This window comes from Hemibagrus wyckioides, linkage group LG24 (assembly GCF_019097595.1).
Source record: "Hemibagrus wyckioides isolate EC202008001 linkage group LG24, SWU_Hwy_1.0, whole genome shotgun sequence".
NCBI classification, from domain to species: domain Eukaryota; kingdom Metazoa; phylum Chordata; class Actinopteri; order Siluriformes; family Bagridae; genus Hemibagrus; species Hemibagrus wyckioides.
The window spans coordinates 8331754-8351582 of NC_080733.1; the positions used below are offsets into that span (position 1 = coordinate 8331754).

The following is a 19829-nucleotide window of genomic DNA, read 5'->3' on the forward strand; positions in this document are numbered from 1 at the left end:
TATATGGTTAAAATGACAATAAAAGCGACTCGACTTGACTCGAAATCTCCCAGTCATATGCACAGCATAAGTGCACAGCCTTCGTCTTCTGTTCTCTTTACCTTTTAGTTTTTGAAGCCGTACTTAAAACCTATCCAGCTCATGATCTGTGCTGGAATATAAGGTCTCAGCGCTTTCTTTGTAGTCAATAGTCAGTGAAATGTTTTGCTATTTGAGTCAAATGTGTTTGTGGGGAAATAAAATTATAAATAAAAGATGATGATTCTGGCTGAATCTCCTCTGAGGAGCTCGACAAATAGAAAACAGGAATCATCCAGCAGACCTCCAGCTTTTGTGTTAAAAAGAGGTGATGGCCTTTTAAAGAATTGTGAATGAGAAATCAGATCTTTAACCTCGCAGAAACACTCATTTACAGCCAGTGTGATACTGCTGAAGGGTACTGGTACTGCTCTGTGTGTGTGGTACATCACCTCACTGACTCTGTCCTCTAATCACTGCACAGATCTGTCTTTCAGATGAACTGCTTTACTAAGCTCTAGTGTGTGTTGAGTGATGGGGGACTAGTAGATTGTTCAGGAGAAGAGCATGTGTCCAAGCTTCCCGGAAACACGTGTTTAAGGAAAACAAAACAAAACACACACCCACGTGCACACACACACCCATCACACAGCTGCAGGACAGAACTTCTTGTTTATTCTGCTTGCTCTGTCTCAGTCCATCACTGTAACTGTCTCTGAGGGTGGGACTGAGCTGCTGATTTCTCCACCCGGTAAAACTACATACACACAGCAGTGTACCCTGTTTCATGGCCTGAAAAGTACAACTGAAACGTGATTTTTATCCTTAAATCATCTTAAGAAAGAACAGAACCCACATGAACTTCTGTTTCCTCTCAAATCAGTGCATTATACCAGACTTTACTCCCAGACTAATCAACTGGATTCCTTCTAATGAGCTGAAGCACAGAAACACCACAGTGTAGAGTCTGTCAGTAACAACAGCTGAAAATGTCCTGTAGAACCAGCAGAACACTGAGAGCAGTAATCACAGTGCAGAGTCCATCTCTCACACCATAACTGATGACTCTCACTCTCTCCCCGACTCTCTCTCCCCGACACTCTCTCCCCGACACTCTCTCCCCGACACTCTCTCCCCGACACTCTCTCCCCGACACTCTCTCCCCGACTCTCTCTCCCCGACTCTCTCTCCCCGACTCTCTCTCCCCGCCACCCCCTCCCCCCCACTCTCTCCCGACTCTCTCTCCCCGACTCTCTCTCCCCGACCTCTCTCCCGACACTCTCTCCCCGACTATCTCTCCCCGACACTCTCTCCCCGACACTCTCTCCCCGACACTCTCTCCCCGACTCTCTCTCCCCGACTCTCTCTCCCCGACTCTCTCTCCCCGACTCTCTCTCCCCGACTCTCTCTCCCCGACTCTCTCTCCCCGACTCTCTCTCCCCGACTCTCTCTCCCCGACACTCTCTCCCCGACTCTCTCTCCCCGACTCTCTCTCCCCGACTCTCTCTCCCCGACACTCTCTCCCCCCCACTCTCTCCCCGCCTCTCTCTCCCCCCCACTCTCTCCCCCCCTCTCTCTCCCCCCCTCTCTCTCCCCCCCCCTCTCTCCCCCCCACCCTCTCCCCGACACCCTCTCCCCGACACCCTCTCCCCGACACTCTCTCCCCGACACTCTCTCCCCGACTCTCTCTCCCCGACTCTCTCTCCTGACACCCTCTCCCTCCCGACACTCTCTCCCCGACCTCTCTCCCCGACACTCTCTCCCCGACTCTCTCTCCCGACACTCTCTCCCCGACACTCTCTCCCGACACTCTCTCCCGACACCCTCTCCCCGACACCCTCCCCCGACACTCTCTCCCCGACACTCTCTGCCTCTCTCCCGACTCTCTCTCCCCGACTCTCTCTCCCCGACTCTCTCTCCCCGACACTCTCTCCCCGACACCCTCTCCCCCACACCCTCTCCCCGACACCCTCTCCCCGACACCCTCTCCCCGACACCCTCTCCCGACTCTCTCTCCCGACTCTCTCCCGACTCTCTCTCCCCGACTCTCTCTCCCCGACTCTCTCTCCTGACACTCTCTCCCCGACTCTCTCTCCTGACTCTCTCCCCGACACTCTCTCCCCGACTCTCTCTCCCTGACACCCTCTCCCTCTCCCCGACACTCTCTCCCTGACATTCTCTCCCTGACACCCTCTCCCCGACACCCTCTCCCCGACACCCTCTCCCTCTCTCCGACACTCTCTCTCCGACACCCTCTCTCCGACACTCTCTCTCCGACACCCTCTCCCTCTCTCTGACACTCTCTCTCCGACACTCTCTCCCCGACACCCTCTCCCCGACACCCTCTCCCCGACACTCTCTCCCCGACACTCTCTCCCCGACACTCTCTCCCCGACACCCTCTCCCCGACACCCTCTCCCCGACACCCTCTCCCTCTCTCCGACACACTCTCTCCGACACCCTCTCCCCGACACCCTCTCTCCGACACTCTCTCTCCGACACCCTCTCCCTCTCTCTGACACTCTCTCTCCGACACTCTCTCTCTGACACCCTCTCCCCGACACCCTCTCCCCGACACCCTCTCCCCGACACCCTCTCCCCGACACCCTCTCCCCGACACCCTCTCCCCGACTCTCTCTCCCCGACTCTCTCTCCCCGACTCTCTCTCCCCGACACTCTCTCCCCGACACTCTCTCCCCGACACTCTCTCCCCGACACTCTCTCCCCGACTCTCTCTCCCCGACTCTCTCTCCCCGACTCTCTCTCCCCGACTCTCTCTCCCCGACACTCTCTCCCCGACACTCTCTCCCCGACTCTCTCTCCCCGACTCTCTCTCCCCGACACTCTCTCCCCGACACTCTCTCCCCGACACTCTCTCCCTGACTCTCTCTCCCTGACTCTCTCTCCCTGACTCTCTCTCCCCCTCCCCGACTCTCTCTCCCCGACTCTCTCTCCCCGACACACTCTCCCCGACACTCTCTCCCCGACTCTCTCTCCCCGACTCTCTCTCCCCGACTCTCTCTCCCCGACTCTCTCTCCCTGACACTCTCTCCCCCACTCTCTCTCCCTGTCTCTCTCTCCCTGACTCTCTCTCCCCGCCTCTCTCTCCCTGACTCTCTCTCCCCGACTCTCTCTCCCTGACTCTCTCTCCCCGACTCTCTCTCCCCGACTCTCTCTCCCCGACTCTCTCTCTCTGACACTCTCTCCCTGACACCCTCTCCCTCTCCCCGACACTCTCTCCCTGACACCCTCTCCCCGACACCCTCTCCCCGACACCCTCTCCCCGACACTCTCTCCCTGACATTCTCTCCCTGACACCCTCTCCCCGACACTCTCTCCCCGACACCCTCTCCCTCTCTCCGACACTCTCTCCCTCTCTCCGACACTCTCTCCCTCTCTCCGACACTCTCTCCCTCTCCCCGACACTCTCTCCCCGACACTCTCTCCCCGACACTCTCTCCCCGACACTCTCTCCCCGACACTCTCTCCCTCTCTCCCGACACTCTCTCCCGACACCCTCTCCCGACCCTCTCTCCCGACACCCTCTCCCCGACACCCTCTCCCTCTCTCCCGACCCTCTCTCCCGACCCTCTCTCCCGACACCCCTCTCCCCGACACCCTCTCCCTCTCTCTGACACTCTCTCCTCTCCCGACACTCTCTCCCTGACACCCTCTCCCGACACCCTCTCCCTCTCTCCGACACTCTCTCCCTCACTCTCTCCCTCTCCCTGACACTCTCTCCCTGACACCCTCTCCCCCACACCCTCTCCCTCTCTCCGACACTCTCTCCCCGACACCCTCTCCCTCTCCCCGACACCCTCTCCCTCTCTCCCCGACACCCTCTCCCCGACACCCTCTCCCTCTCTCCCCGACCCTCTCTCCCCGACCCTCTCTCCCCGACACCCTCTCCCCGACACCCTCTCCCTCTCTCTGACACTCTCTCCCTCTCTCCGACACTCTCTCCCTGACACTCTCCCTCACTCTCTCCCTCACTCTCTCCCTCACTCTCTCCCTGACACTCTCTCCCTGACACTCTCTCCCTGACACTCTCTCCCTGACACCCTCTCTAACTCTCTCCCTCACTCTCTCCCTGACACTCTCTCCCTGACACTCTCTCCCTGACACTCTCTCCCTGACACTCTCTCCCTGACACTCTCTCCCTGACACTCTCTCCCTGACACCCTCCCTCACTCTCTCTCTGACACACTCTGACTCTCTCCCTGATTCTTTCTCCCTGACTCCCTTTCTGGCTCTCTCTCCATGACTCTCTCTGGCTCTCTCTCCCTGCTCTCTCTCCCTCCCTCCCTGGCTCTCCCTCCCTCCCTGAATCTTTCTGACTCTCTCTCCTTGGCTCTTTCTGACTATCTCCCTGACACTCTCTCTCTCTGACACTCTCTCTCCCAGACTTTTTCTCTCCCTGACTCTCTCCTTGACTCTTTCTGGCTTTCTCTCCCCTCTCTCTCTCTCTGATACGTTCTCTGACTCTCTCTGATACGTTCTCTGTCCTCTCCCTAGCTTGGCTTGTCTTTGAGTATATTTCATGCACCAGTAGCTTTACATGAGGGAAGGGAGGGGTTTTAGGGGCTTTTTTTTTTCAATCATTCAAGCCACATGATTATAGTATTTAAAAGCACAGACATTTGCCCAAACCAGTCATCACAGTGGAACACTGTACTAGAAATGATTTATCTCCCCACCAGCAGTGCTTTTGTGTCCTGTCACGGTGTACAATAGCTATTACTAGACTGTCAGTTACACTATTCCAGCATGTGTGACTGTGTGATATGAGTCAGAGCCCAGACCTGAGCCAGAGCACATATCCAGTCTGGTAGTCGGGTAATGACTAACCTTTCCAGCTCGGCCTTAACAAATGGAGCCGTGAATCATAAACAGCATGCACTGCTGGTTTGCCCAGCTTACCGCTGAGCTTAAGGAGTGTCCGACATGGAACTAGCTTGCTCTCTTAAAGAGGTGTTTCGAGAACCGTTTTCACTTTTTAATCTAGTGCCTGAGACACAGATGAGGCAATGCTATGCTCTGTCTACTAATCACTGTGTTTTATTTGATCTGGTTCTTACATGCGTGTTTGTTTTTTCAGGATTTCGCCGAAATGAAGAGATGAAGGCGATGGAGGTTTTGCCTATTCTAAAGGAAAAAGTGGCCTTTTTATCAGGTAAGTAGTTCAGAATATGCCTGAGGGATGAAGCTGACTTGAGAACAGACAGATACCTCATCATCATCATCATCATCTGTAGGAGATTTACATTAAGATGTTTAATCCAAGCATCTTTTAAGCATATTTTTTCGTACTGTAAAAAATTTTGATTTTGAGTAAACAAAAGGCATAAAGTGATCACTTCTCACACTTTAATAAAATCTTGCCCCAATTCTGATTATATGATGACGATCCTCTAACGAAAATCAGCTTACACCAATAGCAGGAATCAGGCTCGTGCAGAAAACGGAAAAGCACGAGATTCACATTGTCGTAACGGTACATAAATTTAATGTACTTAAACAAAGCATTTACTTGCTAATTGCCACATTTACTTGGGGTATAGCCACAGCATGCAAAGACAACCTGTATGTTTGTGGTGGAAACACACAAGGCTGTGTGTTCATATACTTTTGACCATGTAAATGTAACTGGAAGCTGGGCTTCATCCCCTGTTTCTGTCCATGATTTGATGATGTGTGATGAGGATGTCAGAGACTTTTTATTTTCTGCTCCCACAATTCATCAAACCGGTTCTACTTTTAAACCCTGCATGCTTCGTTGATGGTTTGCATACTCATTACTGTTTATGTAGGTGTTCAGTGAAGTTCGCTTCAACCTACGCTGTGTTCCTGGAGGTGGTTTTTGGATTGTATCAGCAGGTTCTCACATTTAGATTTTAATTTATGAAATATCTTTGGCCCCAGCATTAAATCAGCTGCAGGTGAGCGCCTCACATGTCATCTCAGACCACCAACGTGAACTCAAGATTATAGAATTTATATCTATTTTTTTTTATGGTGTGAGATACGTGATTGAAAAATGACACCCTGCAGTGTAAAGCTGATTTAGCTAACATTTGCATACAGAGGTTTTAAGATTTCTTTGCATGCAGTAACAACACATTCTCTGAGTGGATTTGATTATAACAGTATTACTTACTCTCCTGATCTTAGCACTGCTTTTAAACTCATGCCTTCATCAAGTTACCAGGTTGCAAAATGGCTTTCAACTGAAATTGGCGAAAGCGTATGTGACAGTTATAATAGAGATACATGAGCTGAAGCTGATGAGAGTAAGTTCTGGTCTCTTTAGAAAGACTCGAATCTCCTCTTTGACATGACAGAAGCGTAGTTTGAAGTCGGAGTAATCTTCGGAGCTCCCTTACAGTATTCTATTCATTCATTCATTCATTCATTCATTCATTCATTCATCCATTCATTGTCTCACACTTATCCGGAGCCGGGTCGCGGGGGCAGCAATCTAAGCATAGATGCCCAGACTTCCCCCTCCCTTGACACTTCTGGGGGGATTCCAAGGCGTTCCCAGGTCAGCCGAGAGACATAGTCCCTCCAACGTGTCCTGGGTCTTCCCCGGGGTCTCTTCCCGGTGGGGCATGCCCGGAACACCTCCCCTGGGAGACGTCCAAGAGGCATCTGTAACAGGTGCCCGAGCCACCTCAACTGGCCCCTTTCGATGTGGAGGAGCAGCGGCTCTACTCCGAGCTCCTCCCGGGTGACGGAGCTCCTTACCCTAATCTCCAAGGGAACGCCCCGCCACCGTACGAAGGAACTCATTTCGGCCGATTGTATCCGGGATCTCGTCCTTTCAGTCATGACCCAAAGCTCAAGTGTTCTGAAGATCTGCTCAAATTTCTGATTTTAGTCTGATTTATTACAAACCCCTCCCTCTGTTTTCTTACATGCCACACACAGTTCCACTTCCACACAGCATGGCCTTTCCAATGGCTTTGATTGCTGAAGCAGTATATAGACACCCAAGACATATGTCTGTATTGTTTGGCTAGACTCAGGATGCCCTTTAGAATTCACAAACCTCTGTCTTGTAATCCAATAGAAAACAACTAGGTGACTTTTGGCCAACTTTTGACTCTGAGGAGGCAAAAATAATAATAATCAAGGAGCTGTTTATTTTCCTCCATGTCACCTGTCAATTCCCACCTCTCCCCGATCATACAACAGCTACAGACAGAGATACATGAGATACATGAAGCTAACTGCAGCTTATTTTGAACTGCTGCTCATGCTGCATAACAGTGCAGTGTAACACCTGGAGGAAAGTGCTGTCTGTCCTCTACTCCATAGACAAGCTCACAGATGACTGTGATTGGCTTAATGCCATGTGATTGACAGGGGGCTTAAGAGTAATACCATCCCTTGCATCCAGAGAACATGGCCATCTCCCTTCTGCTCACCAGTGGCTGTGGCATCGTCAGGATCTGAACTCAACATCCCAATGATCTCCCATTCATGAGTCAAAGCTGCTGATGATTAATTAATATTATTATTATTGTTATTATTGGTTGCTGTTGTAGAAAGGACAGTATCAACAGTTACATTATTTACTGTCCAGTGTTACCCAAATGAGGATGAGCCTGGTTCCTCTCAAGGTGTCTTCCTCATATCATCTTTTCCTCGCCACTGTCACCTCAGGCTTGCTCATTAGGGATAAATCCCCATTATTAAAATAAAAAGTAGCACTAACACCAGACTTTTTGCCTTACTATTTTCTTAATGAAAAAAGCCGTTTTGTGTGTGGTCATGGGTAGGGTTTTTAGCAATGCTGACACGGACATATACAGAGACCAGGTTTATGCGTCACATATAACACACGTTACATTCATTTTTGACTGTCTGATTGAGCACCAGTGTTAAATGAAGGTGCTTGGAGAAAATGCTTAGGTTCCTCTTAAGGATTGCCATATAAACCCTGTCACCCATATGTTTGTTTTGTGAAACTATTCGGGTCTGTAGCACAATTACAAACACAGAGACTGAAACACAGCAAGCATCAGTTGCCTCATCATCAGGTGAATACAGCAAACACAGATCATGCCAGGGGCTGGAGTGATACTCGTTTTCAGCCCCGGAGTTACATGATGCAGAACAGCACACTCCATTACTGGCCCACTGGGATTTTTCCAAGCCTCTCGATTACCACTATTGCGTTGGCATTCATTTATTCAGGCAGCATGATGTAATGTCTCGGCTCGGGTTGAAGTTAGCCATTACACAAGCAGCTTGCCCTTCTCTCCAAACTCCTGGCTTTTGATAAAAGACTGTTCTTTAAATCAACACGTCAGTAGTAGTAATGAAAAATCTAATAAATTATACAGACTCCATCATTACAATCCCAACGCAGCAACATGCAGTAAGCGTTCTCATTCGCTCGGATTCCCGCCGCGGACGAGCTGAATGGAGCTGCGAGAGAGGAGAAACGCGAGCACAGCATTCTAAATCTGTGCCATAGCGCTCATATTACATCACTTACAAGCCAAGGCTTTATTGCGCTTTTGACAAGCGTTTACGTCATCCACTCAACTAATCTGCAGCTACATCTTCTAAATTATTCCTCCGTCCACTCTTTCAGGAAAACGAGGGAGAAAGATGCTACATTCACCTGCGTGATCTATGACTCTTCAGAAAGAAAGGAAAAATCGCTGAATGAGTAATTAGTGCTCTGTTAATATTATCTTGTATCATGTTATCTTTTGTCGCATAAAATTCCGTCATCCCAACAAGAAAAGAGTGAAGCCCAGTGAATGAGCGTACATTAGGATTTCTCTGTACAGTCCTGCATTCGCACCAGCGAGCCACCATGTCGATCTGACGTCACTCCCTGATCTCGGAGGAACTTGGATACTATCTCCAGTTGATTTTTTTTCCTGGTTGAAGATTTACGAGTTATGACCTTTAGTCGAATGCGGCGTTAGTCACAGCACCTGTGGGAGTGCTTAAGTGTTTTTTATAGTCAGGAAGATATGGTGTGGTATTTTTTCCCCCTTGTGCAGCTGTGTTCAGGCTGGAGATACTGAATGTGCTGAGTTCTGATAGTAAGTAAGTGACTGTGCGTGTTCTAACTAGCAAACTAGACGAAAAGCAGTACTGAGAACTCTAATTTCTGAAAATTATACATTTCGATCGGCTTTTGTGTGCGCCGATGTGCGAAGCCATGTGTGGTATCAGCGCTGAGATAAAATCCAGACATCATCCAATCCGTCCAAGTAGATCTTTATTCCTGTATGTTTTACACAAACACACACACACACACACACACGGACTGACTTGTCCTGTTAGGTCGGGTAAAAGGAGTGGCAAACAAACAGCGCCATGCTCAGCTTGTGTAGCTAGCTCTTCTGTAAAATGCCTTGTAGGCACACAACACAAAGAACACACAGCCAGCCTGAAGTGACCTTCCAACTCTGAATAGCAGCAGCTTTTGTTAACATCTCACAGGCCCGAGGATGGAAGGGATTATGTGCTTTAGCTTCACTGCAGGGCTCCAATCAAGAAAAACGAGAAAAGTCTCTGTGGTGCCTGCTCACACTCGAGGTTACGAGACTAACGGATATCAAGCGCAGACAGGACACAATGTGAGCAGCGTTTCCATGGAGATGCGAGACTGTCAGGTGTGTGTCTGCCGATGCCACGAAGAGGAAAAACTGGTCATGGAAACATGATTAGATCTTAAACAACACTGCTGTTATTGAAACGTAACTCCCATGACCTGTACGATGCTGATAAAAGACCTTACAGCATTCTAATATATAATATATATCTCTTTTTTGTTCTTTATAACAGTGGATAAGACTGTTGATCCAATTATGGCAGTTTAAATAGATTCAGCAGTTTGTGGCTTAGGAAGCTCCACTGGGATATCCTGGCAGGTCTGCTTCGTTCTGGTCCAGTTAGTAGACTTCACACTTTACTGAGCTCGTATGCTGACTGTCTTAAAGGCGAGAAGGAAGAAGTAACAACAACAGAAGGGATTAATGTCTAGAAAAAGCCAAAACCCGTCTCTACATCTGCATCCTGTTGTTCAGCATTGCTTAATATTTAAAGATGGCAGATGTTAGATAATATACGAGAAGATACTTTTTAGTTATTGTCACTGTACAGTAGCCAGTAGATGCAGTGGAAGTCAAGGGCGATAATGCTAAGGATGCAGACATGCAAATCACTGACTAGTTCCAGAAAATGATGCGTTTTCTACACCAGCAGCTCTAACAGTGCGTCCTCCTGCAAGGCACAGGTTTATATTAATGCAGTCTTTTTAATATGTTATTGTTTCTATAGTAACAACTGACACAGGGACTTTTCTGCATTTACACACGATGCAGAGTGTAGTACAAGACACTTTTTTGGGCTTTGAGAAATCTGCCATAAACTTTACAGTCTGCATACATCTGTTGTACACAATTATACACCGACCAGGCATAACATTATGACCACCTGCCTAATATTGTGTTGGTCCCCCTTTTGCTGCCAAAACAGCCCTGACCCGTCATGCACTGTGTATTCTGACACCTTTCTATCAGAACCAGCATTAACTACTTCAGCAATTTCAGCAACAGTAACTCGTCTGTTGGATCGGATCACACGGGCCAGCCTTCGCTCCCCACGTGCATCAGTGAGCCTTGACCGCCCATGACCCTGTCGCCAGTTCACCACTGTTCCTTCCTTGGACCACTTTTGATAGATACTGACCACTGCAGACCGGGAACACCCCACAAGAGCTGCAGTTTTGGAGATGCTCTGATCCAGTGGTCTAGCCATTACGATTTAGCCCTTGTCAAACTCGCTCAAATCCTTACGCTTGCTGCTTCTAATACCTTAACTTTGAGGACAAAATGTTCACTTGCTGCATAATATATCCCACCCACTAACAGGTGCCATGATGAGATAATCTGTGTTATTTACATCACCTGTCACTGTTCATAATGTTATGGCTGATCGGTGTACAACTGTTAACTCTGATGAATAATGGATGCCAGTGTTCCTCTTCTCTGATATATATGCGTTATTTCTGGTAAATATCAAATCTGCCAGCCTTCGCATGTTTTCTGTATGAACTTCTTTAGCGTTGCAGTGCACTGCTATACCTGTTCACTTGAAATACACAAAAAGAGCAGTCTCTTTCTCTCAGTCGATAGGTGACTCTGGAAGGAGTGACCGCCTTGTAGGTGCTTTGAACTTTCAGATATTAACAGATACCCTGGAAGCCCCTCCCCCTTTTTGTATCTTTGGCAGGTTTGAGAATATTCTGCACATTCTGGACACAACATATCTGGACAATGATCATATTATTTGTTTTCGGCAGTTAATGTCATGCAAATATTCTGTAGAGTGAACAACCCGCTGATGCAGTCAGATGGGCATCAGCCAAACACAGTCATGGAGAGATTCACACACATCACCAGTCATCATGCCACCAATCTGTTTCCTTCAGTGTATTATTTGATGCAGCAAAATTTCCAACTTTGTTGAAGAATAAAAGCAGTTTTATTTTAGATATAATCACACTACAGTACACTAACACTCCCGCTTTCTTCCCACCAGGTGGCAGAGATAAGCGCGGTGGTCCTGTTTTAACATTCCCCTCACGCACCAATCATGACCGAATACGACAGGAGGACCTGCGCAGACTGATTGCATATCTGGCCGGTATCCCCAGGTAAACACACACACACACACACACTCACACACACACTCACTCACTGTGTTTATCTGTGTATCTGTGTTGTGTATGTGTGCAGTGTGTGTGTATGTATGTGTGCATGTTGTGTGTGTGTGTGTGTGTACAGTATGTATGTGTGCATGGGTGTGTTTGTGTGTGTGTGCATGGGTGTGTTTGTGTGTGTGTGCACAGTGTGTGTGTGTGTGCATGGTGTGTGTATGTGTGTGTATGCGTGCATGGTGTGTATATGTGTGCATGTTGTATGTGTGTGTATGCGTGCATGGTGTGTATATGTGTGCATGTTGTGTGTATGTGTGTGTATGCGTGCATATTTTCACATGGTGTATGTGTGTGTTTTTGTGTGTATGCATGTACATGTATGTGTGTAGGTGTGTGAGAGGTAATATGTCGTGAGTGCAGGCTGTAAGCAGGAGACAGCATCCACACTGTAGTGTAATGATAGTGTGCAGTGTTAGTTTAATTAAACAGGTGATTAGGGATGTGTCTTTATGGAGAAGCTGTCCTCACCCCCATTACCTCTTGAAATTGCTGTATTCTGCTGTCATTAGTCGGAGTATATAAGGTGTAATTAGATGCATTTAATCAATCATAGCCTTGTTTAGAGCTCACTTGTCATCTGTTGGAGCTCTTTACATTCACACCATGAGAAAGAATTCAACCATTCAGAAGTTCTTCAACTTTTTCCTCACTTGATGTAGGATGAGAGCTCTGAGTATTCAATGTGCAGCCGTAATCGCATACTCTTCTTCATCTGTTGTTTTTCTGATATTGTTTTGTTAAATGTACACTGCAGTAATACTGTAGATAGCAATCCAACCTCACAGCACCAGGGTCCCAGGTTCAATTTTGAGTTTGGGTTAGTGGCAGTGCAACGATTGCCATTTGGTGGCTCTAAATTGCCCCGTGTTTGTGTGTACATGAGTGTGTGTGTGTGTGCATGCATGGTGTCCTTGATGAGGGTGTATCCCTGACAGCCAGTGCTCCAGGGATCGCCTCCAGATCCACTGCAGCCCAGACCAGGATAGAACTCGATTATCTTGAACATATAGACTGAATAGAAAGCTATTTTGGAATTCAGCCAACTCATAACAATGTTGTTGTTTTTTTTTTGGATGAGATGAAATATTCTACTCTTTAAGCTGGAATGCTAAACAGGATGAAATAATACACTCATTAAAAAGCAAATGTGATTTTTAAATGATTTGTTTAGCACAAATGCCTGTGACGGCATCATTCTCTGGTCTTCAGAGTCATCAGTGGTGTTTGTTGTGTTCTGTCATTGGTCTGTTAGCACTGTTACTTCTGATGGAAGAGTGTAACACCTGAGAGAGGGAGAAAGAGAGAGGGAGGGATGGAGGAACTGACACTGACAAACAAAAATATAGATAGAGAGAGAGAGAGAGAGAGATGGCATGTGCATGAGCAGGAGCGTGGGCCAGACTCTGAAAAACCTGCAGCGCTCCAGCTTTTGCCAACAGACCTTCCTCCTCCTCCACATCATTGCTTTCTCTTCTCAGCTCCATTCCCTGCACCCACACAGTCACACCAGAGTGAGTGAGAGAGAGAGAGAGAGAGAGAGAGAAAGAGAGAGAATCTGAGCTAATCCTATCAACAGAGAGGAAGATGGAAAGAGAGAGAGAGCGCTGAAGAGTGACAGAGAGCAAACGCAGAAAGAAGTGGGGAGGGTGAGCGAGGGAGCATGTGGGTGGGTGGGGGAGAGAGAGAGATGGAGGAAGGGAGAGAGAGAGAGCGAGAGGAGAGTGAGTGCATGAGAAGAAAACAGTGTCGCAGTTGCACTGGCTGCATGTGTGTGCTGATGGTGTGGATGCTGGGCAGCTAGGCTCGGGGATTGACAGGGCGATGATGATGATGATGATGATGGTGCGCTAGCTTACGAGAGCGAAGCAGTCCTGCAGTAATAGAGAGACAGCGATTGACAGACAGATGTTATTGAAGGTTTTTACCAGCTGTTTATATGGCTGAGTAGCATTTCCGAGCTCTGTGTTACTGGTAAGCAATGTATTGTCATATATCCTCTCTCTCTCTCTCTCTCTCTCTCTCTCTGCCTTTTCATCAGGCTCACGGTATGGAATATTCTTTTAGCTTCCCGAGCTTCTAGGAGGATGGAGGATGCTGGTAGGGTTATGTAATGCAAGAATGCAAGCATTGATCTCTCTCTCTCTCTCTCTCTCTCTCTCTCTTTCTCTCTCACCGTCTTTCCCTTTAGTGAGGATGTGTGTAAACATGGCTTCACGGTTATCGTGGACATGCGCGGCTCAAAATGGGACTCCATCAAGCCGTTGCTGAAGATCCTACAGGAGTCGTTCCCTTGCTGCATCCACGTCGCGCTCATCATTAAACCGGACAACTTCTGGCAGAAACAGAGGACCAACTTCGGCAGCTCCAAGTTCGAGTTTGAGGTACGAGTCTGTAATGTGCAGTCAAGGCACTCAGCTCCTTCTGGGGGCTTCTCTGGAATTGTGTAGGAAGGACAGTGTTTCATTCACAGCTTACTGTTAGACATATAACCTGAGAATAATGAAGTAGAATAATAATAATGCCAGTTAAATTTGAGTGTCTGCTTTGCATTGATGTGGTTTGATAGTTATACCTCTGCTATACTGTAGACTGTGTGTGTGTGTGTGTGTGAGAGAGAGAGAGAGAGAGAGAGACAGAGAATGTGGGGAAAGAGATTATAGTGTTATTATAGTGAGCAGGTTGTTCTCTGGGTTGTGTGTGTGTGTGTGTGAGAGAGAGGGAGATTGTGTGTGTGTGTGTGCTGTGGTGTAGCGGCATATGTATGTTTGTGTTATGTGCCTTCTGTAATCTAGTGGCTGTTGTTTACTGAAACATTGCGTTTGTTTGTGTGTTCGTGTGTGCGCGCGTGCCAGGTTGTTATCTGGTTGCATTATAATAGTGATGTAGTGATATGTGTGTGTTAAGTAAAGGGGTGTGGAGATGTGTATGTTTGTGCATGGGTGGGTGGGTGTGTGGGTGTGTGTGATGATGATGATGATGATGATGATGATGTACACACTATAGTAGTCAGGCTGCTGTGTGTGTGTGAGATGATGTACACACTATAGTAGTCAGGCTGCTGTGTGTGTGTGAGATGATGTACACACTGTGTTATAGTCAGGCTGCAGTGTGTGTGTGTGTGTGTGAGATGATGTACACACTGTATAGTAGTCAGGCTGCAGTGTGTGTGAGATGATGTACACACTGTATAGTAGTCAGGCTGCAGTGTGTGTGTGTGTGAGATGATGTACACACTGTATAGTAGTCAGGCTGCAGTGTGTGTGTGTGAGAGATGATGTACACACTGTATAGTAGTCAGGCTGCAGTGTGTGTGTGTGTGTGATATGATGTACACACTGTATAGTAGTCAGGCTGCAGTGTGTGTGTGTGTGTGATATGATGTACACACTGTATAGTAGTCAGACTGCAGTGTGTGTGTGTGAGATGATGTACACACTGTATAGTAGTCAGGCTGCAGTGTGTGTGTGTGAGATGATGTACACACTGTGTTATAGTCAGGCTACAGTGTGTGTGTGTGTGTGAGATGATGTACACATTGTATAGTAGTCAGGCTGCAGTGTGTGTGTGTGAGATGTACACACTGTATAGTAGTCAGGCTGCAGTGTGTGTGTGTGTGAGATGATGTACACACTGTATAGTAGTCAGGCTGCAGTGTGTGTGTGTGTGTGAGATGATGTACACACTGTATAGTAGTCAGGCTGCAGTGTGTGTGTGTGAGAGATGATGTACACACTGTATAGTAGTCAGGCTGCAGTGTGTGTGTGTGTGTGTGAGATGATGTACACACTGTATAGTAGTCAGGCTGCAGTGTGTGTGTGTGAGATGATGTACACACTGTATAGTAGTCAGGCTGCAGTGTGTGTGAGATGATGTACACACTGTATAGTAGTCAGGCTGCAGTGTGTGTGTGTGTGAGATGATGTACACACTGTATAGTAGTCAGGCTGCAGTGTGTGTGTGTGTGTGAGATGATGTACACACTGTATAGTAGTCAGGCTGCAGTGTGTGTGTGTGTGTGAGATGATGTACACACTGTATAGTAGTCAGGCTGCAGTGTGTGTGTGTGTGAGATGATGTACACACTGTATAGTAGTCAGGCTGCAGTGTGTGTGTGTGTGAGATGTACACACTGTATAGTAGTCAGGCTGCAGTGTGTGTGTGTGTGAGATGTACACACTGTATAGTAGTCAGGCTGCAGTGTGTGTGATATGATGTACACACTGTATAGTAGTCAGGCTGCAGTGTGTGTGTGATATGATGTACACACTGTATAGTAGTCAGGCTGCAGTGTGTGTGTGTGAGGGATGATGTACACACTGTATAGTAGTCAGGCTGCAGTGTGTGTGTGTGAGATGATGTACACACTGTATAGTAGTCAGGCTGCAGTGTGTGTGTGTGATATGATGTACACACTGTATAGTAGTCAGGCTGCAGTGTGTGTGTGTGTGTGAGATGATGTACACACTGTATAGTAGTCAGGCTGCAGTGTGTGTGTGTGTGTGAGATGATGTACACACTGTATAGTAGTCAGGCTGCAGTGTGTGTGTGTGTGAGATGATGTACACACTGTATAGTAGTCAGGCTGCAGTGTGTGTGTGTGAGATGATGTACACACTGTATAGTAGTCAGGCTGCAGTGTGTGTGTGTGAGATGATGTACACACTGTATAGTAGTCAGGCTGCAGTGTGTGTGTGTGTGAGAGATGATGTACACACTGTATAGTAGTCAGGCTGCAGTGTGTGTGTGTGTGTGAGATGATGTACACACTGTATAGTAGTCAGGCTGCAGTGTGTGTGTGTGTGTGAGATGATGTACACACTGTATAGTAGTCAGGCTGCAGTGTGTGTGTGTGTGAGATGATGTACACACTGTATAGTAGTCAGGCTGCAGTGTGTGTGTGTGTGAGATGATGTACACACTGTATAGTAGTCAGGCTGCAGTGTGTGTGTGTGAGATGATGTACACACTGTATAGTAGTCAGGCTGCAGTGTGTGTGTGTGAGATGATGTACACACTGTATAGTAGTCAGGCTGCAGTGTGTGTGTGAGATGATGTACACACTGTATAGTAGTCAGGCTGCAGTGTGTGTGTGTGTGAGAGATGATGTACACACTGTATAGTAGTCAGGCTGCAGTGTGTGTGTGTGTGAGATGATGTACACACTGTATAGTAGTCAGGCTGCAGTGTGTGTGTGTGTGAGAGATGATGTACACACTGTATAGTAGTCAGGCTGCAGTGTGTGTGTGTGAGATGATGTACACACTGTATAGTAGTCAGGCTGCAGTGTGTGTGAGATGATGTACACACTGTATAGTAGTCAGGCTGCAGTGTGTGTGAGATGATGTACACACTGTATAGTAGTCAGGCTGCAGTGTGTGTGAGATGATGTACACACTGTATAGTAGTCAGGCTGCAGTGTGTGTGTGTGTGAGATGATGTACACACTGTATAGTAGTCAGGCTGCAGTGTGTGTGTGTGTGAGATGATGTACACACTGTATAGTAGTCAGGCTGCAGTGTGTGTGTGTGAGATGATGTACACACTGTATAGTAGTCAGGCTGCAGTGTGTGTGTGAGATGATGTACACACTGTATAGTAGTCAGGCTGCAGTGTGTGTGTGAGATGATGTACACACTGTATAGTAGTCAGGCTGCAGTGTGTGTGTGTGAGAGATGATGTACACACTGTATAGTAGTCAGGCTGCAGTGTGTGTGTGTGTGTGAGATGATGTACACACTGTATAGTAGTCAGGCTGCAGTGTGTGTGTGTGTGAGATGATGTACACACTGTATAGTAGTCAGGCTGCAGTGTGTGTGTGTGTGTGAGATGATGTACACACTGTATAGTAGTCAGGCTGCAGTGTGTGTGTGAGATGATGTACACACTGTATAGTAGTCAGGCTGCAGTGTGTGTGTGAGATGATGTACACACTGTATAGTAGTCAGGCTGCAGTGTGTGTGTGTGTGAGATGATGTACACACTGTATAGTAGTCAGGCTGCAGTGTGTGTGTGTGTGAGATGATGTACACACTGTATAGTAGTCAGGCTGCAGTGTGTGTGTGTGTGAGATGATGTACACACTGTATAGTAGTCAGGCTGCAGTGTGTGTGTGTGTGAGATGATGTACACACTGTATAGTAGTCAGGCTGCAGTGTGTGTGAGATGATGTACACACTGTATAGTAGTCAGGCTGCAGTGTGTGTGTGAGATGATGTACACACTGTATAGTAGTCAGGCTGCAGTGTGTGTGAGAGATGATGTACACACTGTATAGTAGTCAGGCTGCAGTGTGTGTGTGAGATGATGTACACACTGTATAGTAGTCAGGCTGCAGTGTGTGTGTGTGTGAGATGATGTACACACTGTATAGTAGTCAGGCTGCAGTGTGTGTGTGTGAGAGATGATGTACACACTGTATAGTAGTCAGGCTGCAGTGTGTGTGTGTGAGATGATGTACACACTGTATAGTAGTCAGGCTGCAGTGTGTGTGTGTGTGAGATGATGTACACACTGTATAGTAGTCAGGCTGCAGTGTGTGTGTGTGAGATGATGTACACACTGTATAGTAGTCAGGCTGCAGTGTGTGTGTGTGTGAGATGATGTACACACTGTATAGTAGTCAGGCTGCAGTGTGTGTGTGTGAGAGATGATGTACACACTGTATAGTAGTCAGGCTGCAGTGTGTGTGTGTGAGATGATGTACACACTGTATAGTAGTCAGGCTGCAGTGTGTGTGTGTGTGTGAGATGATGTACACACTGTATAGTAGTCAGGCTGCAGTGTGTGTGTGTGAGATGATGTACACACTGTATAGTAGTCAGGCTGCAGTGTGTGTGTGTGAGATGATGTACACACTGTATAGTAGTCAGGCTGCAGTGTGTGTGTGTGAGATGATGTACACACTGTATAGTAGTCAGGCTGCAGTGTGTGTGAGAGATGATGTACACACTGTATAGTAGTCAGGCTGCAGTGTGTGTGTGTGTGTGAGATGTACACACTGTATAGTAGTCAGGCTGCAGTGTGTGTGTGTGAGATGATGTACACACTGTATAGTAGTCAGGCTGCAGTGTGTGTGAGAGATGATGTACACACTGTATAGTAGTCAGGCTGCAGTGTGTGTGTGAGATGTACACACTGTATAGTAGTCAGGCTGCAGTGTGTGTGTGTGTGTGAGATGTACACACTGTATAGTAGTCAGGCTGCAGTGTGTGTGTGTGTGTGAGATGTACACACTGTATAGTAGTCAGGCTGCAGTGTGTGTGTGTGTGTGAGATGTACACACTGTATAGTAGTCAGGCTGCAGTGTGTGTGTGAGATGATGTACACACTGTATAGTAGTCAGGCTGCAGTGTGTGTGTGTGAGATGTACACACTGTATAGTAGTCAGGCTGCAGTGTGTGTGTGTGATATGATGTACACACTGTATAGTAGTCAGGCTGCAGTGTGTGTGTGTGTGTGAGATGATGTACACACTGTATAGTAGTCAGGCTGCAGTGTGTGTGTGTGAGATGTACACACTGTATAGTAGTCAGGCTGCAGTGTGTGTGTGTGATATGATGTACACACTGTATAGTAGTCAGGCTGCAGTGTGTGTGTGTGTGAGATGTACACACTGTATAGTAGTCAGGCTGCAGTGTGTGTGTGTGTGTGTGTGAGATGTACACACTGTATAGTAGTCAGGCTGCAGTGTGTGTGTGAGATGATGTACACACTGTATAGTAGTCAGGCTGCAGTGTGTGTGTGTGTGTGTGTGAGATGATGTACACACTGTATAGTAGTCAGGCTGCAGTGTGTGTGTGTGATATGATGTACACACTGTATAGTAGTCAGGCTGCAGTGTGTGTGTGTGAGATGATGTACACACTGTATAGTAGTCAGGCTGCAGTGTGTGTGTGTGTGTATGTGATGTACACACTGTATAGTAGTCAGGCTGCAGTGTGTGTGTGTGATGTACACACTGTATAGTAGTCAGGCTGCAGTGTGTGTGTGTGATGTACACACTGTATAGTAGTCAGGCTGCAGTGTGTGTGTGTGTGTGTGATGTACACACTGTATAGTA

The 19829-nt window shown here is 47.5% G+C and overlaps 1 protein-coding gene across 9 annotated transcripts in view; it reads left to right on the forward strand.

Moving 5' to 3' along the window:
- The window catches only part of trioa (trio Rho guanine nucleotide exchange factor a), a 109681-nt gene that overhangs the window by 39225 nt on the left and 50627 nt on the right, over nucleotides 1-19829 (forward strand). For 8 of the 9 annotated variants that reach the window (XM_058377824.1, XM_058377825.1, XM_058377817.1 and 5 more), the window contains 3 exons: nucleotides 5117-5191; nucleotides 11593-11707; nucleotides 13959-14151. In XM_058377824.1, the coding sequence (XP_058233807.1) occupies nucleotides 5117-5191; nucleotides 11593-11707; nucleotides 13959-14151 (383 nt within the window). Of the gene's footprint in view, nucleotides 1-5116; nucleotides 5192-11592; nucleotides 11708-13472; nucleotides 13742-13958; nucleotides 14152-19829 lie in introns of those variants that run through there. The other variant, XM_058377823.1, reaches the window with a different exon arrangement.